The 27,123-nt window shown below is 45.0% G+C and overlaps 2 protein-coding genes across 2 annotated transcripts in view; both read right to left on the bottom strand.

The window, feature by feature from the left end:
* The window catches only part of CFAP47 (cilia and flagella associated protein 47), a 541,109-nt gene that overhangs the window by 469,640 nt on the left and 44,346 nt on the right, over positions 1-27,123 (bottom strand).
* On the bottom strand, positions 9,566-11,087 carry LOC101284560 (melanoma-associated antigen B2-like). The gene is made up of 2 exons (XM_012538957.3): positions 9,896-11,087; positions 9,566-9,861 (listed from the first exon to the last, which is right to left on the bottom strand). The coding sequence occupies exons 1-2, from the start codon at positions 10,760-10,762 to the stop codon at positions 9,694-9,696; spliced, it is 1,035 nt and encodes a 344-aa protein (XP_012394411.2). The 5' UTR covers positions 10,763-11,087; the 3' UTR covers positions 9,566-9,693.

Genomic DNA, 27,123 nt, shown 5'->3' with positions numbered 1-27,123 from the left:
AACTCTGTGTAGGACTTAGGACTCCTCCCACCAATAACCTGGGTAGTCCAGCCTCAGAGCAAAGCCCTCAATTCCCTGAGTCCCTAGAGGGGGAAGTCAGGGTCCTACATATATGACTACCCCTGGCTGGAGCCTCCCACAAGTGTAGGGGTGCTGCTTTGTGATGCCACCCCTAAATGGGGAGAGGCCCCCTCATCAGTATTTAGGGCCCTCATCTTCACCTCAGTTAGGACCTAGGTATCCTCCATCTGCAAGATGGAGCTACTCCCTAGACCTAGGCCCTCCCAGCCCCGAGACATCTCAGGCAGAACTCAGTTTGATGGCTCTGTTGGGGCTTCCCAGGGCCTACAGCAGCAGCGAGACTTAGTGCAGTTTGTTATGGGCCGAGTGGCACCTCTCACTCCCCACTCAAAGTCTTCACCTTGACTCCAGACCAGTACTGGAAATTTTCTCTTGGCCGCCGGAGGCATGGCCCTCAGATGAAAGTTCTCACTTCCTGGAACCTCTGAAGCCGAAGTCCGGATGACTCACATCCGGCCACAACTACTCAGGGTCTCTGACAGCTGACAGCAGGGGCGGGGGTCTGTGGTACTCCAGTGTTCTGGAGCCGGTGGTCCCTAGGTCCTACATACAGGGTGCCCATCTTGGAATCTGTCAGAGCCTGGGACTCCTCCCTTTACTGAACTGTGCCCACAAGTTTCACCTCCTTGAGCTCCTGGGGGTGGGGGGAAGTCTGGGCCTGCTATATATGACCACCCCGGCCTGGAGGCTCCGGGAACTGAGTGCATGGGTGCAGCTTTGTTGCCATCTCTACTCCCTCATTAGCGCTCAGGCCCCGCCCCTCCTGCCGCCCCCCACCCCACCTCCCGCCTTGACTTCAGTTAGGGCCTAGGTTTCCTTGATTTACAGAATCAGGAAATTCTCTCTTAGATTAAGGCTTTCTCCCTTGAGAATTTCCAGGCAGAACTCAGCCTACCAGTTTTTCAGGAACCTTCCACTTTCGATCACAGAGGCGGGATTTGTGGGGGTAACCTTTGTTATGGGAGGGGGGAAGGATCCCTTGGGTCCGCATTCAGGTCCTCACCTTGACTGCAGAGCAGTCCTGGGAATCCGCCCTTGGCCGAACAAACGCCGTGAACAACCGTCCGGCTCCGCCCCCGGAGCGGAAGTGTGGGAGCCACTACCGGCTGCGGCTGCCTCGTGCGGGGTTCCAACGGCTGACGGGACGCGCAGGGCTTTATGGGATCCCGGGGTTCAGAGGTCAGCCGTCCCATGATCCTCCCTCGCGGGTCTCTCCGGGCCATCTATTAGAGCCCGTGACCCCTCCCTCTGTGGTCCCGAGTCCTTCAGCCTCCAAACAAAGCCCTCACCTCCCCGAGTCCCTAGTGGGGAAGGCAGGGCGTTGCTCTGACCATCTCTGCCTGACAAGAAGGGCGCCACCCTGTGAGCCTCCCTCCTTGGGAGAGAGACGCTCTCATTAGCACTGAGGTCCTTACCTTGACCCTGGTTTGTCTGGTTATGGCCAAGACCCCTTCCCTTGCAGAACTGGGACCTGATCCTGATAGACAAAGCCCTTCCCTCGCCGAGACCAGACAGACAGAAATGAGGAGGCTTCTCATCCCTATGGCTCTGCCTGGGGCCTCTCGTGGTTAAGAATGGGGGCAGGGGTCTGTAAAGCCCCCTCATTTGTGGGTCTAGTGATACCTCTTTCCTCACTCAGGGACCCCACCATACTCCTGGCCAGTCCCGGGACCGGATCCTCCCTGACCCTCCAACCTGAGCTTCTCCCTCTACTGAACTGAGGCTGTTCTTAGACCAAGACTTTGACCTCACTGAAAACTATGAGACTTATAAGAGAGGATGCCCTGCCTGGGCATTCTAGGTCTGAGAGCACGTTTGGGCAGGCCTCTGAATGACCTATATTTTGGCGTGGTTGTCTCTCCAGTCCTCACTCATTTCGGGGAAGGGGTGTTCCTTTTGTCTATCTCTTGGATTAAAAGGTTCCTGGGGAATGCCACATCCCTGCAAACTCTTGAGCAGTGTACCTAATGCAAACCTTGTAGTTTCATGTCCCAGACTTGACGTGAGATGGGGAAAATGCAACATAAGGCAGGGGGCCCAGGACAGGGGTGGGCTCCCAGAGAAAAATAATGCTAATCTGTCCTTTTCAATAGCCAGAATTAGCCTCTTCTGTGACTTGTTTTAATTGATTTATAGGCATACCTCTTTTTACCGTATTTCACTTAATCATGCTTCACAGATATTCTGTTTTATTATGAATTGTAAGTTTGTGGTTACCGTGCATTGAACATGTGAATGGGTGCCGTTTTCCCAACACCATGTGTTCACGTGGGGTCCCTGTGCCACATTTTGTTAATTCTTGAAATATTTTAAACTTTTTCATTATTTTCTTATGGTTCTCTGCTCAGTTATCTTTGTTATTCTTGTAACTGTTTTTGTTTTTTGTTTTTTTGTTTGTTTTTTGCGGTACGCGGGACTCTCACTGTTGTGGCCTCTCCCATTGCAGAGCACAGGCTCCGGACACGCAGGCTCAGCGGCCATGGCTCACGGGCCCAGCCGCTCCGTGGCATGTGGGATCTTCCCGGACCGGGGCACAAACCCGTGTCCCCTGCATTGGCAGGCGGACTCTCAACCACTGCGCCACCAGGGAAGCCCACTGTTTTGTATTTTTAAATTAAGATGTGTACATTTCTTTTAGACACTGTCTAGTAAGTGTACAATAGGATTAACAACTTTTATAAGCACTGGGAAACCCAAAATTTCGTGCGATTTACTTTATTGCAATATTCGCATTATTGCGGTGACCTAGAATCCAACCCACAGTGTCTGAGATATACGCATACTTCTAAAGGAAAGGAGCTGTCCAGGATGGTTTTGTGCTTCCCCTGATTGAGGTTATGTGACACTGCATATAGAGATGATCCTATTGCCACTGAGCAGCATCTGTTTCTTCTCCTTATTCCTGTTCCTCCTTCTTATTCCTAACTGGCATTTACTGAGGTATTCTTCAATGCTTTGGATAGATTCCAATCCCGTTCTTTAGCCACACAGTCCTTATCTTTATCCCAAGATACATTTGAGTGTCAAGGAATACAAGCTCTGCTTTAGGCCAAGAGGAGTATAACAGTGTGAGATCTAGAGGAATTCAGACCAGGAGTCTAGTCCCAGGCCTGTCATTTACTAGTGTTACCCAGCAAGGGCTCACTGCCTGACATGCATAGAAGCCAATACTATCACACTGCCTTCTGAGATAAACACTTTATTCCGGGACTTCCCTGGTGGTGCAGTGGTTAAGAATCTGCCTGCCAATGTAGGGGACATGCAAGAGGGAAGAGATATGGGGCTATATGTATATGTATAGCTGGTTCACTTTGTTATAAAGCAGAAACTAATACACCATTGTAAAGCAATTATACTCCAATAAAGATGTTAAAAAAATGTGTTGAAAAACAAAATGACACAAATGAACTTATTTACAAAACAGAAAAAGACTTACAGATATCGAAAACAAACTTATGGTTACCAAAGGGGAAACGTGGGGCGGGGGGGAATGGATAAATCAGGAGCTTGGGATTAACACGCCCACTACTATATATAAGACAGATAACCAACGAGGACCTACTGTATAGCACAGGGGACTCTGCTCAATATTCTGTGATAATCTGTATGAGAAAAGAATCTGAAAATGAACGAATATACGTATATGTGTGACTGAATCACTTTGCTGTACACCTAAAACTAACACATTGTAAATCAACTATACTCCAATAAAATAAAATAAAAAATACCATGTGATCCAGCAATCCCACTCCTGTGCACATATCCAAAGAAAACCATAATTTGCAAAGGTACACACACCCCAATGTTCACTGCAGCACTATTTGCAATAGCCAAGACATGGAAGCAACCTAAATGTCCATCGACAGAGGAATGGATAAAAACTATGTGGTACATATATAAAAGGGAATATTACTCAGTCATAAAAAAAGAAAGAAAGAATGCCATCTGCAGCAACGTGGACGAACCTAGAGATTATCACACTAAGTGAAATAAGTCAGACAGAAAGACAAATATCATATATCACTCATATGTGGAATCTAATTTTTAAAAATGACACAAATGAACTTACTTACAAAACAGAAACAGACTTACAGATATCGAAAACAAACTTATGGTTACCAAAGGGGAAACGTGGGGCGGGGGGGAATGGATAAATCAGGAGCTTGGGATTAACATACACACTACTATATATAAGACAGATAACCAACGAGGACCTACTGTATAGCACAGGGGACTCTGCTCAATATTCTGTGATAATCTGTATGAGAAAAGAATCTGAAAATGAACGAATATATGTATATGTATAACTGACTCACTTTGCTGTACACCTGAAACTAACACAACATTGTAAATCAACTATTCTCCAATAAAGCAACAAAAAAACAAAAAAGGAATATACACGTGTAACACCACCTCTGGGCAATCATCTTAGGCATGGGTGAAAAACCCCATCACCCTGTAAAGCAAGGTTTCCAGTCCAGGAGCAAGGTCTTTTATCTCCTGAGTCAGAGGACCCTCATTAATATCAATCAGGTTTAATAAAGTTTTGCCACAGTCATCCAATAGCCAACTCCCATTAGCCAATCCTAACAGATATAACAGTCAGACCTAAACAAACATAGGCAAACAAATCCAAAGGCCTGGGACTTTAACCCAATCCTTTGAGTACCTCAGCAGCTGTAACCTTTTGTACTGTCTCTCTTAGGGTGGAACTCTAGCCCATGATCCTAGCCTTAGGACTCTAACCTGGACTCTATCCCGAGCAAAAAAAAAACTCCCCCAGGCAGGACTCTAACCCACAATTCCGATGAGATTATTAGACAATTTAGGTACAGGCACATTTTAACAAGGTTACTCACCCAAAAGACGTCTGATCCAGGAGCTGTTTCTTTTCTCAAAAGTGGAAGTAGCCCGAGGAGCCTGGAGTGCCATGGCGGGGAAGCAGGAACCCAAGAGCCGACCTTCTAGACAAATTCAGTCTAGGTGGCTACGCAAGGTTGGTGCTGAGGGCCCACGCTCTGCCAGGGGCTACAGTGCCTCAGGCAGGCAGTCACAAGACCTAAATCTCACCTGGGTTGCCAAAACTTACTGAACAAGGGCTCAGTGCCCTGTGTGCACAGAAGCCAACACTATGGCAACAGTTTTTGAGAAAAGAGCTTTACTGCAAGGCCGACTAACACAGGAGACAAGGCTCTCAAATCTCACCTCAATCCAGCGGTCTGGGTGAAATTTAAGGGGTCAGGGTAATTTCAAACTTGGAAGCTAATTGGCTAGTCTTGAATTAGTCCATATAAGCTACTCATGCTGCTGGAGGCCAGATTTTCCTTAATTGAAGGATTGTCACGGGCTCTCCAGGCAACATTTCTATTCTCTGAGTTCTGCAGACTGAAGATCTTGGTTCCAGGGTCATCCTGGGGTCATGGGTTGCTTCCTGGAGATGTGCAGTTCTGTCTCTGTAAAATAACACAAGGTTTGATTAATCAGCAACCTATTTAAGGAGGCAAAACCAGTTTAAGCTGATCAATTGTTTTACCTGCTGTTTCACTAGCCCCGTGAGCTTGAGCATATTAACCAAACAGCAAGACAAAGAAATTGCAATTAACTAAAATGCTGCCTAACAAGGACAATCATGTAATAGCCACACCAGAGGATATAATACATAATGCGCTTGTGGGAGAATCTTTCCTAGTTGGAAACAACTCAAAGTCCTTAGAATTTTTGTCATTGACCAGTATCTTCCCTACCAGCTACGCTTTCTTCTAAATAACCATTATTTCCACTTATTTAACTACCAACAAAAATCTAGAACTTGCCTAGAATTTGCCAAATTACACACAAGATAGAATAATTGAGTACGCTTTTAATGGCGAGGTCTCTGGCTCCCCCAACCCAGGGTAAAGACTGCCAGCCCAGTGGATTCTGGATTCTCTGAGGCCCTCCATCTGAGGCTCTGGCCGGGCTCACCACTCCCACAGTCTCATCTAGCCCACCAGGCAACCTCACTTGAAATTACTTCTCACTGAAGGCTTTGCATTTTCCTAAGGCTCCAAACTGCCTTGCCTCAGGCCATTTACACTTGCGTGCTTTCAGCTCCAACTGCCTGCCCTCTTTAACCCTACTTTTTACTTGTTCTTTAGGTCGTAGAGCGCATCCCACCATCTTTTTATATAATAGCAGCTCCTAGACTCTAAAATTCAATGGGCAGGGGCTAGATCTTGTTTTTGTGGTGGTTGTTGTTTGGGGGCTTTTTCTGGGGGGTGGCGGGGGGAAGCATCCACAGTACTAGTATGATGCCTTCCTAAGAGCTCATTCTCAATTAATGATTGGGAAATTAAAAAGGAGTAAGCATGTGGCCTAATCCATTAAAATTTAATTTATCCTACATTCCTGAATATTCTAAGCAAATCCAGGTGTATGACTTCTACTTTTACAAGAAGAAACATGAGAAGGATTTAGGCAAACCACAAATTGACGATCTTTCCCTTATTTATAGTCTTTCTTTCGGCCTTTATTGATTAAATATAAGGTACCTACTGTATACTATGCACTATGCTCTGACTACAACCCCAAATAAAACAAAATATGAGTTTTTTTGTTTTTTTTTTTCCGGGTACGCGGGCCTCTCACTGTTGTGGCCTCTCCCGTCGCGGAGCACAGGCTCGGGACGCGCAGGCTCAGCGGCCATGGCTCACGGGCCCAGCCGCTCCGCGGCATGTGGGATCTTCCCGGACAGGGGCACGACCCCGTGTCCCCTGCATTGGCAGGCAATTCCTACTGCAGAAATATAAAAGAGCCCATTATGGAGGTAGACATGCTGAAGGTTGTCAACAAAATGTACAGGGAACAATTCCCTGAGATCCTAAGGAGAGCCACTGAGCACACTGGTTTTTAATGAGGTTCCTTACCTCCATGAGAGCTCTGGGAGGAAGTGAGTATGACGCATCATGTCACCATGCCTAAGTGACATAGCCTCAGGTCTGACAACAGGGACAGTGCTCTATGTGGTCCCCTTCTTTCTGGGAGAGATCCTTTCATTGTCAGTCACTGTCATCATGTTGACTCCTGTTAGGAACTGGGTACCCTTCCTCTGCTGAATGAGGCCTCCTCCATCAGTCCAAGGACTTTTAAGTCCCTGAAACCATCTTCCTTCAGGCAATAAGGGATAAACTTAGTCTGAAAGCCCTGTCTATTGCCTCCCCAGGCCAATTACAGACGCGGGACTTTCTAAGGATGTATGTGTAACGGGGTAGTTGATTGCCGCACTCCTCATACAGGACTTTTACTTTGACACTGTCACGCCTGGGATTCCACTCTCTGCTGAACAGCCAGCCTATAAACCAAGGTCCTCCCCTCCCTGACACCCTCCAGGCAGAAGTCAAGGGGCACTTGACCCTGCCAGCTCTTGCCTATGCCTCCCAGGGCTAACAGCAGAGGAGGGGCTAAGTGTAGCCCTGACAGTGGTGGACTGAGTGGTCCCCATGTCCACAGACAGGGTCTTCACTATGACTCTGCACACTTCCTGGGGCTCCATTCTCTGCTGATCTAAGGCTGAGGGCTCTGCTGATCCCCAGAGTCCCCACCTTCCCACGACCTGAGTTGAAAGTGTTAGTCACAAGCAGCCAGGACTGTTCTGGACCTCAAGGGGCTGCCAAAGGGGATGGGACTTTATGGGATCCTACTGTTCTGGCTGGGTCTTTATTCAGGTTTATCACTGTCATTTCTGTGAGAGACTCACACTCTCTCCTCTACCAACCTGAGAACTCTGCCCTTAGACAAATTTCTTATGGCCCCAAGAAGCCTGAAGAATAAGTGAGGGTACGGTTAGCCTAACAGGTCTGCCTGAGACCCTCTGTGTCTGATAGCAGACAGGACTGGTGTCCCAATGACCACCCCCCAATATTCTGGGCTTTGGTCTCCTCAGTCCTCCTACACGGGGCCCTCATCTTGCTTTCTATCTCTTGGATTAAAGCCTGCTTAGGAAATTCCACATCTCTGCAAACTCTTGAGCAGTTTTCGCTCTGCAAACCTTACAGAGAATGGGTCCCTGGCCCAGGAGTAATGTGAGATGGGGAAGCTGTAGCACAAGGCAGGAGTCCCAGAACAGGTGGTGGTAGCCTGTCAGGGAAAAAAAGTACACTGATCTATTCTATCTCATCAGCCAGATGAAGATTCCCACGTCACTTCTGTTCTGATAGATTTACTTTCTACAGGGAAGAGACTGTGAGGATGATTTTGAGAGCCCCTAGTCTTTTGAGGTTATCTAACATCGCAAATGTAGATGCTTATACTGTCACCGAATATTGTCTCTTTCATTTATTTATTTATTTATACCTCTCAAATATTTTGGTATTCTTACTGCTCTGGCTACGTATTCCAATCCAGTAGTTTGAGCACAAGGCCATTCTTTTTATCACCTAAGACAAAGTTTGAAGTACTGAGAAAACAACTGAAATAAAAGACACAGGATGTCTCAGGGTAGGAGGAGTAGACCAGTACGAGCTCTACAGTAATTTAGACCAGGAGTCTAGTCCCACCCCTGTCATTTACTAGCCTTATGAATTTTGGCACATGACCAAACTCTAACTCTATGAGCCTCAGGATCTTCACTGTGAAGTGAGTTTGATAAGACCTGTCTTGTAGGACTGGTGGAATATATGTAATGTATGGAAAGCAGCTGTCACTGTGCCTGTCTTGTATTGAGACGCTAGGGAATGGCGGTTATTACTATGATTATCTTGACCTCAGACGTTACCATCAATCCAGCTGGGATTTTTTTTTTTTTTTTTACATCTAAGATATGTCAGAGAATATGCAGCATTCTAGCCGGAAAAAATCCTCCCAATCAGCCAAAATTCTGCTTTTAACAATGAAAACTAAGGAATATGTTCTCTCCACCCTCTCTTTACCCTGCTTTTTTACTTGCTCTTCTTGAAGTAGAGAGTATCTCACCCTTTTCCATACAATAATAGCTTCTCTGAGAAACTGTAATTGCATGGGCAGAGGCTAGGACTTTTTTGATTAAACATCCCCAGTATGAGCACAGAGACTTCTTAAGAGCAGATGCTCAGTTAATGTTTGTGTAAAATAAGAGTCATGAACAAATCATTTGCTATAATTTGTATTCTCAAACATTCTTGAAAACCATAAGCAAATCCAGTATATATCCTTTAAATTTACAAAAGAAAGACTAAATGGAGTAAGGCAAACCAAGAATTGATCAACTTTGACTTTAGCTCTCTATCTGTCTTATCTATCTTATCTCTCCATCTAGCTACCTAGCTATCTTCTGATCCTATTTTAGCGTTGTGTTCTTTCATGTTTCCGAGGATATTCTTATCCTAAAGTGATGTTATTCTTGTTCTGGACCACAAAAGTGATTTAAGGATTTCCAATTTGTATTTCTAAAAACAGAATTCTTACTCCTAAATCTGACAAGCAGCAGTAAGTGTGTGATCCATGTCATTCATATACTTATATTCTGAATCTAAATAAACTTTCTGTTGAAAGGAACACCAATTAAAAATGCAGGAAAAAAGTCAACAAGTTATTTAAGCATATCAGGAACACTGGTTAACAGGCTTTTCCAACCACAAAGTGAAGAATGGGTGGGCTTCAGACCTCACTAGGGGTGTGAGGAGAGGCTGGATGTGGCCCTGGAACGCGCACGGCAGTGGCAGTAGTGCCAGCCCTGGCTGCAGCCCTGGCTCGGGCTCTCTCTCCCTCATCTCTCAAAGCCTCTTCATTGTGGGGTGGGAAGGCAGTGGGGACCGTATCGTGGATCTCCAGATCCATGGAGATACGGTTCTGGTTCCGCATCCAGAACCTCCAGCACTTTCATCTTGCTGGTTTCAGCGCGGGCTCTCAGGCCCCACAGGAACTCAGAGCATGGCGGATCGCTGCTGGGCACCTGGCGGTACTCCAGGCACCTTTCCTGCACCAAATCTTCTGTGATAAGCTTCCTGGGCTCCACCAAGATGAAGTGCCTCCTTCCATCAAAAACACCCAAAACATTCAGGGATTCCCAGATCTCCTCCTCAGAGGCGCGGTCGCCATGCAAGAAGATCACACCGAGGAGAGGCATCAGGGGCCCATTCTTCCGAAACCGCCCGCCACTGCTCCGACGCCCATCATCGGTGAGATCTAGCTTGCCGACAAGGGCATAGGAATGACTGTTGGGCTTGACTTCCTTCAATTCTAGGCCAAAGACCAGCTCCATGCACTCGGAGGCTCTCCTGGGGATCTCGGGGAAGTGCTCCCTATACCTTTTGTTGACAATCTTCAGCTTTTCTCCCTTTTTAATGGGCTCCTTTCTCTTATATTTACACAGCATGAACTGCACCAACATCCCTGCCTTCCTGGTTACAAGATCCTTTCCAGGATCCCTGGAGGTTGAGGCCTGGGAGGAATTTTTACTTTCCTCAACTTGGCCCTTGGCACGTACATCATATCCTGGGCACGAAACCCCTGCATCACGAGAGCTAGTGGCTGGGGCTCCCTGAGGCTCCTGGCAAGTGCCAGCAGCAGCGGAGCTCGGGAGAGTACCCTGAGAAACAGAAACGGGTGAGGAAGTGGTCTCTTCTACCCCTGCTGTGGTGGCCTGAGCATTAAGACCTTGGGTCTCACCTCTGTTACGGCGGCGTTCCTCACGAGCACGGAGCTTACTCTTCTGACCACGAGGCATGGTGGCTGTGGTCAGGGACAGCAGACAGGAGTGTGGGCCAATGACAGGTGATTTGGACACCTGGAGGCTGGAGAATGAGATGACGTGAGCACCTTAAAGTAGGGAGATTCCACCTTGGCTTTATCAAAGGCTGCCTCTGCAAGTTTCCTTGAGGGCACTGCTCTGGGAACCCACAAGGTTCCTGTTTTCCCGGTCAGCCTGTCCTCCCAGAATCCCATAGAGGAAACACAGAGGCCTTAGAGTTTTACTCTACATCCTATCAGCCCTGCCTTGGATTTACTCAGGTGACAACAGGTGCTGGCAGTGGGGTCCTCTCGGTTCATCTTCAATATTATCATGTCAGGTCTCTGCAGAGCCTGGGCACCCTCCCCACTGCTACTCTTAAGCTGACACCTCAAACCTCCCTGCGATCCAGGAGAAGGAAGTGAAGGGGTGCCTCAGTCCACCTCCCTGCCAGGGGACACCAGAGCTGCGAGCTCAGTAGGGTCCTTTCTATCCTGAGTTCATTGCGATCATCATTCGAGGTCCTCACCTTGGCTCCTTAAAAGGCTTGGAACCACTACTCTCCATTTGCTGACTGGTGGATGCACCTTCAGACTAAGGACCTCACCTCTCTTAGACGTAATATAAAGAAGTGAAGCAGACGCTCTACCTGACAGTCCTTCCCAGAGATTTCTTGGGCTGAAATCCAAGGGTTGGGCTGGACACTTTGAGTCCTAACTCAGGTTTCTCAATTGGGCTCCTGGTAGAGAAGCTCAACTTTTGCCTGAATTGATGCCTATATGATAGTAAGAGCCAAACCACCCTGTGTCCCAATAGGAGGAAGCGAAGATGACCGTATCTAACTAAACGTGGTCTCCCAAGAATGAAAGCTGTTGCAGGCAGGCTGAAGTCCTTGTGGTCCCACACAAGATCCCAATTCAAGGTCTAAATGTGCCTCCTGATAGGGTCTAAGATTTCTCCCTCTGCTGACATGGGACCACTCTCCTCAGACCAAGACCCTTATTTCCCTGTTAGCCTGTAGTGGGAACTGATGGGCATTTCTGCCTGACATCTATGCTTGAGGTCTCCCAGGGATGCTAATAGTGAGGATTCTTTGTGGCCTGAATGCTTTCATGTGGGACATCCCCACAGTCCTCAAGGTTCTCACCATGACACCTGGCATAACCTGAAATCCTCCCTTGCCAACCCGAGGCTGCCCCCTTTGACCTGGTCTCTCACCTCCCTGAGATGTCCTGGGAATAAGTGAATGCAACTCATGTCAAAATACCCAATTCGAGTTCCGGCAGAGAGCGCGGTGAGAAGCGGATCGCGGCCTTCTAGCCTGGGGCCCTCCAGGCCCTCCGGCCTCTGGTCGGCAGGTGAACTGGGGGGCCCCCGGGACAAGCTCAGGCTGTGTCTTACCGAGCCCCAGAGCCCTCGCCGCAGCCGCCCACTGGCAGGGCCCGAGCCTGGAAGCAGCAACGAACTGCTCCCCCACCCCCACCTCCGAGACCTAATGGCGGCGGCCCCTCGGAGCCCAGATCCCGCCCACCGCCGGGTCTCTTGACCCCACGCTGCAGGGGTTAGGCGAAGCCTCCGGCAGGCCACCGAGGACGTGGCGCCTTTGGGCGTCGGGCGTGGCAGGGCGAGAAGAATGGCGGCCACTGGAACGCTGCGGAGGGCCGTTAGAGCCTCGAGGGCCCGGGAAGGGGCCTCTACGTGGACGCCAGCTCAGCCACCCTTAGGCCTTGGAGCCCGCGCAGATCCGGGACCTGAGGTGACCTCTCTGCCCCATTGGACGAGACCTCACCTCGTCCGGACAACGACGGACAAAGGCCTTAACGGGCCCGGAAGGTGAGCGGAGCCCCGGTCGACGACGGGTGGAACGTTAGCGGGTCATCGGGCGGTTGGTCGTCGTTCTACCAAGACCTCGATGTCGGAAGATAGAAATGGTAGAATAACGTACCACATGCGGCCAATAGGAAGTGCCCGCCACCCTTTGGGAAGATTTACTGGCCGTTTATAGAAGGCCTGTGTATATAATATGAAAAAGCTGCTCTCAACTTTCCCCCCAGCCTTTCGAAAGAAAACTTTTCGCTACATATAGGCCTTCTAGATGTGAAGAGGTTGCCGACGTATGATAGAGTTAAAGTCACATGTCTTGTAAATGCCCATTTGTTTCTTTAAAAAAAACCGTAGAAAAGAAATGCCTTCTGGAAATGACTTTTCGAAATGGAGTTGTTTGACCACCTCTAGAGGCGACGTCAGGAGCCACAGAGGTCCACGTTTGTTCAGTGGGTTAGAGGACATGGAATGGAAGACGTTGAGGAGGAAGAAAAGAAGGTTCTGTGCCAGACTGGTCACAGAAGACATTTGCATATTAGAACCATTGTTTTGTGTGTGCATTTTACTCCTTACTATTGTATGTGTAGTTGACAATAAGTACTTTTTTGATATATCTAGTCTTTCTAGATCTTCTAAAGTGCCTGATATTTGTTCAAAGTAGATAGAGGTAGTAAAAAGACATTTTGTAAAGATCTTTTTGTTAAAATTCGTATGAAATGTTGTTTGGGGGGGGAGGGGTGGCCAAACCACCTTTTTGAACAGTACGCAGTATGCACTGTGTTTGTGCACTGGTTCAAGGTCGCGGGGAGGAGAAGGAAGTGCAAAGAGCTCTGTGCCAGTGTGTTTATAGTGAGGCAAGATTAACCATTGTCTTTTTTATGTTCCCGCATTTTGTTTCACTTTGCTGTGTATATAGTGTATATAATGGACAAATGAGTCCTAATTTACAACATCTAGTCTTTCTAGATGTTAAAGAGGTTGCCAGTGTATGACAAAAATAGAGTTAGTAAATAATACATTTTGTACATTTTGTGTTAAAATTTCTAGGAAAGATTGTTTCTGAAAATTTGAGCGTGATAGCCCTCTGGGTTGGTGGAGGGGAGAGAGAGAGAAGGGGGTTGGTCCTAGAATGGCTAGAATGCTGGTATTTTGAAGACAGTTTCAGATTATAACTGTTACATGTGTGCAGTTCATTCAGTACTGCTCTGTATATAGTGGACAAATTAAGTCCTTATTTGAAACATCTAGTCCATCTAGATGTTTAGAAGTGTCCAACGTATGTTAAATGTAGATGTAGTAAAATATCACTTTGTAAATAACTTTTTGCTAAAATTCACAGGAAGTACTGTCTTTGGGAATGTTAAATGTTAAACCACCTCTCTGAGCAGTATACTATTGTCTATACTTGTTCAGTGGTTTGGAGGAGGGATGGAAAGAATTGCAAAAGGTAATATGCTAGTGTGTTCATACCTGGACATTTTCAGACAAAACCATTTTTTGTATGTTCAATTTGTTTTGCTGTGTATATAGTGTATATAATGGACAAATTGAGTCCTAGTTTTGCAACATCTAGTCTCTAGACGTTAAAGGGGTTGCCAGTGTATGACAAAGTAGTAAAATTAGCACATTTTGTATACTTTATTGAAATTCATAGGAAAGCTTGTCCTCTGTAAATGACTTTTGGATATGAATTTGTTCAACCACCTCTAAGCATTACATATGCATGTACTTGTCCACTGGATTGGTGGTGGAGAGAAGGAAGTGAGGGAGGAAATGGTTCAGGCCAAAATGGTCATATTTAGAAGATACCTCAGATTATAACCATTGTTACATGTGTGCAATTTTATTTAACAGTGCTGTGTACACAGTGGACAAGTAAGTTCTTATATGAAATATCTATTCTTTCTAGATGTTTAGAAGTGCTTGATGTATTTAAAAGTAGTTTTAGTAGAATAATGCTTCTTGTAAATAGCTTTTAAAAACTGGGGAAATACTGTCTTTGGAAATGGAATTGTTAAACCTCCTCTCTGAACAGTATACTCTGTGCTTGTTCATTGGGTTTAGGGAGGTGGGAGGGAAGATTGCAAAAGATGTTTTGCTAGCAGGTACTAGAACATTTCAACTTATCCATTTCTCTATATGTTACATGCATTTTGTTTAACTTTACTGTATATATTTTGTATATACTGGACCAATGGGTCCCCATTTTATAATATCTAGTCTCTAGATATTAAAGAGGTTGCCAATGTATGACAAAAGTAGAGTTAGTAAACTAACACATTTTGTACACTTTGTGTTAAAATTCATTGAAAAGCCGTCTTCTGAAAAGGGCCTTTGGAAGTGAAATTGTAAATCACATCTAAGTGACACCTGTGCCTGACACTGTGCCTGTACTTGCCCAATGTTGGATGGATGGCAGAAAGGAGGTACTGGGAGAAATGAAGTGTTCTAGATTAGAATGTCCCTATGTAGAAGACACTTTCAGATCTAACCATTGTTACATGTGTGCAGTTTATTCAACACTACTGTGTATATAGTGGACAAACTTTAGTCCTTATTTGAAACATCTAGTCTTTCTAGATGTTTAGAAGTGCACAAAGTATGTTAAAAGTAGAGGTAGTGAAGTAACATATTTTGTAGATATATCCTTTTGTTAAAATTCATATGAAATACTGTCTTTTAGAAATGGAGTGATCAAAATGATCAAACCACCTCTCTGAGCAGTACACATTATTTTATTTGTGCTGGTTCAGGGAGAAAGAAGAAAGTGTAAAGGGCTTTATACCAAGACTAACCATTGTCTGGTGTGTCTCTGCATTTTGTTTTACTTGGCTGTGTACATAGTGTACATAAAGGACAGAGGGTCCAAATTTACAACATCTAGTCTTCCTAGATGTTAAAGAGGTTGCCAGTGTATGACAAAAATAGCCGATAAATACATTGTGTACACTTTGTGTTAAAATTCATAGGAAAGACTTCTGAAAACAACTGGAGGAAGTAAAATTGTTAAAATCCCCTCTAAGCATTACAGATGCTTATTCTTGTCCACCAGGTTGATAGAGATGAGAAGGGGAAGCTTCTAGGCCAGAGTGTTCCTGTTTAGGAAACACTTTGTGACTATAGCCTTTGTGTGCAGTTTCTTCAGTGCTACTACGTGTATACATAGTGGACAAACTTAAATCTGTATTTGAAACATCTAATCTTTCTAGATGTGTAAAAGTACACAACATATGTTGAAAATAGTTAAAAGTAACACCTTTTAAAGTATTTTTTTTCTGTTAATTCATAGGAATGGTTGTATTGGGGGAGTGGAAATTGTTAAACTTGAGTCTTGGAGCGTAAGCTGACTATTCACTGGGTGGTGGGGAGGCGGGGAGCAGACAGGGAAGGAAGTACACAGAAGGGATCTGTGCCCATGAGTCTTTAGACAAGTTCAGATTGTCTAACCATTGTTCTATTTGTGTGTTTTAGTTAATATTGCTGTGTATTAAAGAATAAGCAAGTCCTAATGCCCAAAGTATATTAAAAGTAGAGGTAGTAAAATAACCCCTTAATAAATGCCCTTTTGTTGGTTTTTAGGAAGGGCTGTGTCTTCTGGGAGCGTCTATGTTAATCCACCTCTTGGAGCTAGATATAGTCCTGTACTTAGTTGCTGATATGCTGGAGGAAGGGTGAAGGGAAGGGCTCTTAGCTAATATCTCCATACCTAGAAGACAGTTTTAGGTTATAACCATAGGTCTAAATGTGCATTTTTGTAAAGTACCAATGCTTACTATGGACAAGGTTCATTCATTATTTTGCAACATCTAGGCTTTTTAGGAGTCCTGAGGTGACAATGTATGATAAAAAGTAGAGCTAGTGAATTAACCAATTTGTAAATATCTTTGTTATAATTGGTAAAAAAGTAGCATCTTGGACATGGAATTGTTAAACCATCTGAGAAATGTACACCAGGACTTGTTCATTAGGTTGGCAGCAGAGGGGCAGAAGGAACTATAAAAGGGAGGGAAGTATGTGGATGTATTCCTTTTTATATTTTGATGATAACCATTGATGTGTGTGCATCTCTTAGCTGTACTATAGGAATACATTGTTAAGTAATTCAGTAGAAATATACCTCCTTGCTAATACTTTAATAGATCAGATAATGAATCCTCTTAAAAGCATTATACTTTGGGTACTCTGTTGCTTTATGTCTCATTTTTAATTGAACGTTAAGGGAATGTAGTATTTTAATCATAACTCTGCCAATATCTTTATCTAGAGGCCTGTTGCCATTTTTGTCTTCTCTGAAGTTTTTGTCGCCAAGAAAGGATTACATTTTTTTCCTTCCAGATTGAGTTGGTGTAGTGTATTTTTGGTTATCAAAATACTCATAGCTTTGGGACTTTGAAATGGTAAATATTCATGATGTGTGAAAAAGTATGATACATAACTGTATGATCTTAATTACATAAAAATGAATGCTTAGTTGTGTTTAAATACACAAACGAGACCTAGAAGGACACATCAAATGGTAAATTGCTTGTGATGATGAATGACTGTTTTTTGCTTCTTGTGTTCTTTGGTTTCCTATTATGCACATGTTAACTTTTAAGAAATAAATGTTATTTTGAAAACCTTAAAAAAAAAAAAAAAAATACCCAATTCTCCCAAGCCTGAAAACAGGGCTGGTGCTTTATGCTGCCCCGTTTCTTGTGGGAGGGGCCCCCATCCTCACTCGGTGTCACAACCATGAATGCTGTTGAGGACTAGGTCCCTTTGCGGAATTGGGCTTATTCCATTAGACCAAGGCTCTCATCTCCCTGAGACCATCTCCAGAGGAGATGAGGGGGCACCACAGCCTGCCAGCTCCGCCCGGAGCCTCCTCTCCTGAGTTTGGGAGTCATGAGGTAGCCCTCATTTCCCTTTGTCACTAGAGGGGAATTTAGGTCACTCAACATCTGTCTACCTTGCTAGGGCCTCCTAGAGCTGAGAGCAGGGGCGCTGCTCACTGTGGCCCGCTTTGGGGGTCGAGGTCTGCTCACTAGCACTCAGGGCCCTCATCTAGGACTTAGATCTTCTCCATTTGTAGAATCAGCGCTACTCTCACAGACCAAGGCCTTCTGCCTGAGACATCCTAGGCCGAATTCAGCCCGATAGCTCGGCTGGGGCCTCGAAGAACAAGATCGCAGGGGTGGGATGCAGGTGGGTCACCTTTGTTATGCGGGGAGGGGGGAGGGAAGGTCCCTTCAGGCTACATTCAGGTCCTCACCGTGGCTCCGGACAAGTCCCGAAAACCCACGCTCGGACGAACAAACGCCGCGGCTCCCGGTCGGGCTCCTCACTTCCGAAGCGGAAATCCGGGGGAGCCGCATCCGGCGCGGCGTGGGGTCTCCGAGGGCTGACGGCAGGGGCGGGACTCTGCGGGGACTCCCACTGGTCAGGGGTCAGGGGTCAGCGGTCCCTGCGTCCTGCTGGTGCCGTCTATCAGAGCCTGGGAACCCCTCCCTCTATGGTCCCGAGTCCTCCAGCCTCCGAACCAAGCCCTCACCTCCCCGAGGCCCTAGCTGGGGGAAGTCGGGGCGCTGAAATTCATAGAGCAAGCCAGTAGGTTAGAAACTCAGATGTTACAGTCTTGAGTCCAAGGTCTGTATAGCAGGGCAGGCATACTGGAAACTCAGGCAGGGTTTCTGTGTTGCAGTCTTTTTTTTTTTTTTTTTTAAATATTTATATATTTATTTTGGCTGCACCGGGTCCTCGTTGTGGCATGCGGGATCTTTAGTCGCGGCATGGGAACTCTTAGTTGCAGCATGCATGTGGGATCTAGTTCCCAGACCAGGGATCGAACCGGGGCCCCCGGAATTGGGAGCACGGAGTCTTAGCCACTGGACCACCAGGGAAGTCCCTGTGTTGCACTCTTGAGGCTGAATTCCTTCAGGAAACCTCAGTCCTTGTTCTTGAGGCCTTCAACTGATTGCACGAGGCCCAGTCACACTATGGGTGGCAATCTGCTTTACTCAGAGCCTACAGATGTAACTATTAATCGCATCTAAAAAATACCTTCACAGTGGACATCTAGACTGATAACTGACTAAACAACTGTGCAGCACAGCCTAGCTAAGATGGTGTACAAAATTAAGAGGTGGGAATAATAGGGAGGAATCTAGACTTGGAAATACGATGCTGCCACTAACTGGGACAAAGAATACAGGAAGAGGACGAATGAGGTTTGGAAAAAAAATCATGTGTTTATATTTTTTCACATTGAGTTTGAGACATCCTTGAATCAGTCATTATTGGATTTATGTTTAAAGCTTTGTGGGTAGGTCAGGGCTTGGGATAATAGATCTGGAAGTTAGCAGCAGATAGTCTGCAGTTAGAACTGGAGGAGTGGATGAAGTTACCTGGGGATAGATGTGGGGAGAAAAAAATAGTGGACTGGATATGGTAACTTGGGGAGCACCAGTTCCCCAAGGGGTGACGGAAAAGAAGTCCATTGAGGAGACAGAGAAAAAACAGGTTGAGAGATAGAAGAACCAGGACAGGGCAGTGTCTTAAAAACTGTAGCAGACAGGGCTGTGCTCGCCAAACCCAATTCTATATTCCTTCTTCTCAGGCACATGGAGAGCTCCATTTTTCAGACCCCTTGAGGCTAACCGAGGATTTATGACTGGTTTCAGCCAATGAAATGGGAGAAGAAGTGATGGGTTTGGCTGAATCAGAGAAGAGCCCTTTAGAGACTCTCTGTCCACTCTCCCCTGCCTCAGTGAATAGGTAAGCCCCAGAGAAAACCCCCAAATGCCCCTCCCTCCCCCATACCCATTGAACATGTAGTGTGGTTGAGAAATAAACCTTTGTTATGGTAAAACACTGAGATTTCAGGATTAATTTGACACTCTAACATAACCTAGCTTATGTTGACTAATACAGAAGCCAAGGCAGTAGAATATTTTGCAAAGAAGAGAACAGTCACAACAGTCTCACATGCATCAGTGTTCCAGAACAGAGACCCTTCCATGGATTCCCAAATGTGGAATAATTAAGCCAATAAGTCCAAACAATTTAGGGGGTCTCTCAATCATAACAGTCTGACAGGGAACCTGCATTGTCTTTTGGCTTTAGCAAACAAATGTGCTCATCAGATCAATAAAATGTAGAGTTAACTTGAATTGGACATTGACATCACAACACATATACACATTACAGTGTCCTAGTCTTGTGGTTTGGCTTGAAATCTTGAGGTGATGACATAAATTCTGATTGAATTATCTTTGCCTTAGTTCTCCATTTATGTTTTGCAAAAAGAGTGGTCTTAATATTTCCCCTTAGTACAAGAGACCCCAATTTATAAACAACTTTATCCTATATATTCAGTTACGAAGTTGATTGTTTAGCGTTCTGGGTGTCCTCTCCCAAGTGGAAAGAAATGATAAAGGATGATTAGCTTCCCAGGCCATATCCCATCACCTACAGTGCAGCCAGACTAGAAATGCATATTATTCCAGGACATAATTATGACTTATGTTATTGATTCTAATCAATGAGAAGCAAACTGAATGTCATTTTACATAAGGCACAACAATAGAGTCAAGCAGGAAGCTGTGCCAGATATATATGCATTATACTTGAAAAAGGAGAATTCCAAATTCCAAAAGTACATTGATGTAAAATAAAGGAGGTCCAACTGGCCTAAATGCACACATCTAATCATAGATTCCACATATCTGTATAAATAAAAATGAAATCTCTGATGAGACTAGTAATTATGACATAAAATGTTCCAGCTAGAAAACATTAAGCTAAAAAAATCACTTAAAAACTATAAAATATACATGAAAACGACGCTTTCATTAGGCAGCATTTCCAATGTATTCCGGTCCTTCTTCCACATATTACTCTCTAATGAGATCATCACAATCTCTTTTCTTCTCAGATTTATAGAAATTACATTAAGAGGTATCCTTGGGGCTTCCCTGGTGGCGCAGTGGTTGGGAGTCCGCCTGCCGATGCAGGGGACACGGGTTCATGCCCCGGTCTGGGGGGATCCCACATGCCGCGGAGCGGCTGGGCCCGTGAGCCATGGCCACTGAGCCTGCGCGTCTGGAGCCTGTGCTCCGCAACGGGAGAGGCCGCAGCGGTGAGAGGCCCGCGTACCGCAAAAAAAAAAAAAAAAAAAAAAAAAAAAAGACGTATCCTTGGATACCAAACAATCCTTAAATCTCACTTAGTCCAAGATGTGGTCAAAGCTGAGTTCCTCAGTTCTTCACTGCTTAGCTATTTACTAATGATAAAAAATAAAATCTCTCTCTTTTGAATTACCTCATTTATCCTATACAAATGGGGAGTGAAGTATTAAGGCTAATAATATTTTCTGATAACCATGGCTTGTATTTAAACATTAATACTTTTTATTGACCTAATTAATATTAATGGAAATCATCTGATAGTGCTTTAGGGACTACAGATGTGACAGATTCCCTCTCAGAAGGTTAGGATTTCTACATTGTAGTTTTTAAGTGTTAAGGTTATCTATAGGGCCCATATTCTTCCTGTATTAAATGTCAATTAATCCTTCAATGAAAACTCAGCAAAATGCTTTGATAATAAAATAATAGTTAACACATATATAAGGATTATGAATTCGTGGGCACCGTGCTGAATGCCCTACACTTAATTCTCAAAATAATCTTATAATTAGGTATTATTATCATCACAATTTTACAGATAAGAAAAGAGGCACAAAGAGGTTACGGATTTTACCCAAGATTACACAACTAGTAAATGGTAGCGCTGGGAGTGAAAGACCAGGTGTCTGGTTCAGGAATCTCATGCTCTTCCGTACTACATATCGCCTTTCTAGATGGTGTGAGATAAACATGCTCCAGAACTATGTTGAAACACATGAACTATCAGGAACTTATCCTCTGATATAAAATTTCTCTTTATCAGGCGGAGGGGAAGATGGCGGAAGAGTAAGACGCAGAGATCACCTTCCTTCCCACAGATACACCAGAAATACATCTATACGTGGAGCAACTCCTACAGAACACCTACTGAATGCTGGCAGAAGACCTCAGACGTCCCCAAAGGCAAGAAACTCCCCACGTACCTGGGTAGGGCAAAAGAAAAAAAGAAAAAACAGAGACAAAAGAATGGAGACGGGACCTGCACCAGTGGGAGGGAGCTGTGAAGGAGGAAAGGATTCCACACACTAGGAAGCCCCTTCGCGGGCGGAGACTGCGGGAGGCGGACGGGGGAGCTTCGGAGCCGCGGAGGAGAGCACAGCAACAGGGGTGCGGAGGGCAAAGCGGGGAGATTCCCGCACAGAGGATCGGTGCCGACCGGCACTCACCAGCCCGAGAGGCTTGTCTGCTCACCCGCCGGAGGGGGCCGGCTTGCGAGCTGAGGCTCAGGCTTTGGTCGGAGCGCAGGGAGAGGACTGGGGTTGGCTGTGCGAACACAGCCTGAAGAGGTTAGTGCACCATGACTAGCCGGGAGGGAGTCCAGGAAAAGGTCTGCAGCTGCCGAAGAGGCAAGAGGCTTTATCTTCCCTCTTTGTTTCCTGATGCGCGAGGAGAGGAGTTTAAGAGTGCTGCTTAAAAGAACTCCAGAGATGGGCGCGAGCCGTGGCTACAAACGCGGACCCCAGAGACGGCGCGAGCCGCGGCTAAAAGCGCGGACCCCAGAGACAGGTGGGAGCCGCGGCTAAAAGCGCGGAACCGAAACGGACGCGAGCTGCGGTAAAAGCGTGGACCCCCAGAGGCGGGCGCAAGCCGCGGCTAAAAGCGCGGACCCCAGAGACGGGCACGAGCCGCAGCTAAAAGCACAGACCCCAGAGACGGGCGGGAGACGCTAAGGCTTCTGCTGCCGCCACCAAGGGGCCTGTGTGTGAGCACAGGTCACTATCCACACCCCTCTTCCGGGGAGCCTGTGCAACCCGCCACTGCCAGGGTCCCGGGATCCAGGGACAACTTCCCCTAGAGAACGCACGGCGGGCCTCAGGCTGGTGCAACGTCACGCCAGCCTCTGCCGCCACAGGCTCGCCCCGCACTCCGTGCCCCTCCCGCCCCCCGGCCTGAGTGCGCCAGAGACCCCGAATCAGCGGCTCCTTTAACCCCATCCTGTCTGAGCAAAAAACAGACGCCCTCCGGCGACCTACACGCAGAGGCGGGGCCAAATCCAAACCTGAGCCCCTGTGAACTGTGAGAACAAAGAAGAGAAAGGGAAATCTCTCCCAGCAGCCTCAGAAGCAGCGGATTAAATCTCCACAATCAACTTGATGTACCCTACATCTGTGGAATACATGAATAGACAACGAATCATCCCAAATTGAGGAGGTGGACTTCGAGAGCAATATTTATGATTTTTTCCCCTTTTCCTCTTTTGGTGAGTGTGTATGTGTATGCTTCTGTGTGAGATTTTGTCTGTATAGCTTTGCTTCCACCATCTGTCCTAGGGTTCTATCTGTCCATTTGTTTTAAAATTTTTTTCTTAATAATTAATTTTAATAACTTTATTATACTTTACCTTCTTTCTTCCTTCCTTCCTTCCTTCCTTTCTTTCTTTCTTTCTTCCTACTTCTACTAATTCTCTCTCTACTTTTTCTCCCTTTTATTCTGAGCCGTGTGAATGAAAGGCTCTTGGTGCTGCAGCCAGGAGTCAGTGCTGTGCCTCTGAGGTGGGAGAGCCAACTTCAGGACACTGGTCAACAAGAGACCTCCAGGCTCCACATAATATCAAAAGGCGAAAATCTCCCAGAGATCTCCATCTCAACACCAGCACCCAGCTTCACTCAATGACCAGCAAGCTACAGTGCTGGACAACCTATGCCAAACAACTAGCAAAACAGGAACACAACCACACCCATTAGCAGAGCGGCTGCCTAAAATCATAATAAGTCCACAGACACCCCAAAACATACCACCAGACGTGGACCTGCCCACTAGAGAGACAAGATCCAGCCTCATCCACCAGAACACAGGCACTAGTCCCCTACACTAGGAAGCCTACATAACCCACTGAACCAACCTTAGCCACTGGGGACAGACATCAAAAACAACGGGAACTACGAACCTGCAGCCTGCAAAAAGGAGACCCCAAACACAGTAAGTTAAGCAAAATGAGAAGACAGAAAAACACATAGCAGATAAAGAAGCAAGATAAAAACGCACGAGACCTAACAAATGAAGAGGAAATAGGCAGTCTACATGAAAAAGAATTCAGAATAATGATAGTAAAGATGATCCAAAATCTTGGAAACAGAATGGACAAAATGCAAGAAACAGTTAACAAGGACCTAGAAGAACTAAAGATGAAACAAACAATGATGAACAACACAATAAATGAAATGAAAAAGACTCTAGATGGGATCAATAGCAGAATAACCGAGGCAGAAGAACGGATAAGTGACCTGGAAGATAAAATAGTGGAAATAACTACTGCAGAGCAGAATAAAGAAAAAAGAAAGAAAAGAACTGAGGACGGTCTCAGAGACCTCTGGGACAACATTAAATGCACCAGCATTCAAATTATATGGGGCCCAGAAGAAGAAGAGAAAAAGAAAGGGACTGAGAAAATATTTGAAGAGATTATAGTTGAAAACTTCCCTAATATGGGAAAGGAAATAGTTAATCAAGTCCAGGAAGCACAGAGAGTCCCATACAGGATAAATCCAAGGAGAAATACACCAAGATACATATTAATCAAACTGTCAAACATTAAATACAAAGAAAGCATATTAAAAGCAAGGGAAAAACAACGAATAACACACAAGGGAATCCCCAGAAGGTTAACAGCTGATCTTTCAGCAGAAACTCTGCAAGCCAGAAGGGACTGGCAGGACATACTGAAAGTGATGAAGGAGAAAAACCTGCAACCAAGATTACTCTACCCAGCAAGGATCTCATTCAGATTTGATGGAGAAATCAAAACCTTTACAGACAAGCAAAAGCTGAGAGAGTTCAGCACCACCAAACCAGCTTTACAACAAATGCTAAAGGAACTTCTCCAGGCAAGAAACACAAGAGAAGGAAAAGACCTACAATAACGAACACAAAACAATTAAGAAAATGGGAATAGGAACATACATATCGATAATTACCTTAAATGTAAATGGACTAAATGCTCCCACCAAAAGACACAGATTGGCTGAATGGATACAAAAACAAGACCCATATATATGCTGTCTACAAGAGACCCACTTCAGACCTAGAGATACATAGACTGAAAGTAAGGGGATGGAAAAAGATATTCCATGCAAATGGAAACCAAAAGAAAGCTGGAGTAGCAATTCTCATATCAGACAAAATAGTTTAAAATAAAGACTATTAGAAGAGACAAAGAAGGACACTACATAATGAACAAGGGATCGATCCAAGAAGAATATATAACAATTGTAAAATATTTAGGCACCCAACATAGGAGCACCTCAATACATAAGGCAAATACTAACAGCCATAAAAGGGGAAATCGACAGTAATACGTTCATAGTAAGGGACGTTAACACCCCACTTTCACCAATGGACAGATCATCCAAAATGAAAATAAATAAGGAAACACAAGCTTTAAATGATACATTAGACAAGATGGACTTAATTGATATTTATAGGACATTCCATCCAAATACAACAGAATACACATTTTTCTCAGGTGCTCATGGAACATTCTCCAGGATAGATCGTATCTTGGGTCACGAATCAAGCCTTGGTAAATTTAAGAAAACTGAAAATGTATAAAGTATCTTTTCCGACCACAACGCTATGAGACTAGATATCAATTACAGGAAAAGATCTGTAAAACATACAAACACATGGAGGCTAAACAATACACTACCTAATAACGAAGTGATCACTGAAGAAAACCATAATTCAAAAAGAGCCATGGACCACAGTGTTCATTGCAGCTCTGTTTACTATAGCAAGGACATGGAAGCAACCTAAGTGTCTATCGACACATGAATGGATAAAGAAGATGTGGCACATATATACAATAGAATATTACTGAGCCATGAAAAGAAACGAAATTGAGTTATCTGTAGTGAGGTGGATGGACCTAGAGACTGTCATACAGAGTGAAGTAAGTCAGAAAGAGCAAAACAAATACCGTATGCTAACACATATATATGGAATGTAAGAAAAATAAAATAAAATAAAATGGTTATGAAGAACCTAGGGTCAGGATGGGAATAAAGATGCAGACCTACTACAGAATGGACTTGAGGACACAGGGATGGGGAAGGGTAATCTGGGACAAAGTGAGAACGTGGCATGGACATATATACACTACCAAACGTAAATATAGTAAAACCAAATATAAAATCGATAGCTAGTGGGAAGCAGCCGCATAGCACAGGGAGATCAGCTTGGTGGTTTGTGACCCCCTAGAGGGGTGGGACAGGGAGGGTGGGAGGGAGGGAGACGCAAGAGGGAAGAGATATGGGAACATATGTATATGTATAACTGATTCACTTTGTTATAAAGCAGAAACTAACACACCATTGTAAAGCAATTATACTCCAATAAAGATGTTAAAAAAAAAATCCACTAAAAAAAAAATGGGCAGAGGACCTGAATAGACATTTCTCTGAAGAAGACATAAGAATGACAAACAGTATATGAAAAGGTGCTCAAGATTACTAAGCATCAGGGAAATGCAAATCAAAACCTCAATGAGCTATTACTTCACACCTGTTGAAATGGTCATTTATCGAAAAAGTAAGATAACAAAGGTTGGTGAGATTATGGAGAAAAGGGAACCTCTTATTTTCTGTTATTGGGAATGTAAACTGATACAGCAATTAGGGAAAATAGTATGAAGGCTCCTCAAAAGATTAGAAATAGAACTACCTTATGATCCAGCAATCCCCCTTTTGAGTATATAACCACAGGAAATGAAATCAGTATCTCCAAGATGTTATCTGCATTCTCATGTTCATTGCAGCATTATTTGCCATAGCCAAGAGTCAAAAACAATCTCAATGTTCACCAATTAATGAATACAAATAATATAGTACACACACAATGGAATATTCTGCCTTAAAAAAGAAGGAAATCCTGCCATTTGTGACAACATGGATGAACCTGGAGGATATTATGCTCAGTGAAACAAGCCAGACACAGAAAGACAAATAGTACATGAATTTTATATGTGGCATATACATGGAATCTAAAATAGTCAAACTCATGGAAGGAGAGAGTAGAATGGTGGCTGCCGGCGCAGGGAGGGGGTGGAAATTGGGAGATGTTGGTCAAAAGAGTACAAAGTTTCAGTTACTCAAGATGAGTAGGCCTTCCCTGGTGGCGCAGTGGTTGAGAGTCCGCCTGCTGATACAGGGGACACGGGTTCATTCCCCGGTCCGGGAAGATCCCACATGCCGCAGAGCGGCTGGGCCGGTGAGCCAGGGCCGCTGGGCCTGTGTGTCCGGAGCCTGTGCTCCGCAACGGGAGAGGCCACAACAGTGAGAGGCCCGCGTACCGGAAAAAAAAAAAAAGAAAAAAAAAAATAGATGAGTAAATTTTGCAGATCTAATGTAGAGCATGATGACTATAGTTAAC

This window comes from Orcinus orca, chromosome X (assembly GCF_937001465.1).
Source record: "Orcinus orca chromosome X, mOrcOrc1.1, whole genome shotgun sequence".
In the NCBI taxonomy this organism is placed as follows: domain Eukaryota; kingdom Metazoa; phylum Chordata; class Mammalia; order Artiodactyla; family Delphinidae; genus Orcinus; species Orcinus orca.
This window is presented reverse-complemented; position numbering and strand designations above follow the sequence as displayed.

What these genes read in the sequence shown, in the direction of transcription:
- LOC101284560 (XM_012538957.3), bottom strand. Translation starts at nt 10,762, where the DNA reads ATGCCTCGTGGTCAGAAGAGTAAGCTCCGTGCTCGTGAGGAACGCCGC. An exon ending in AAGTGCTGGAGGTTCTGGAT is followed by an intron (nt 9,862 to 9,895) that starts GCGGAACCAGAA and finishes ATGGATCTGGAG; the next exon opens with ATCCACGATACGGTCCCCAC.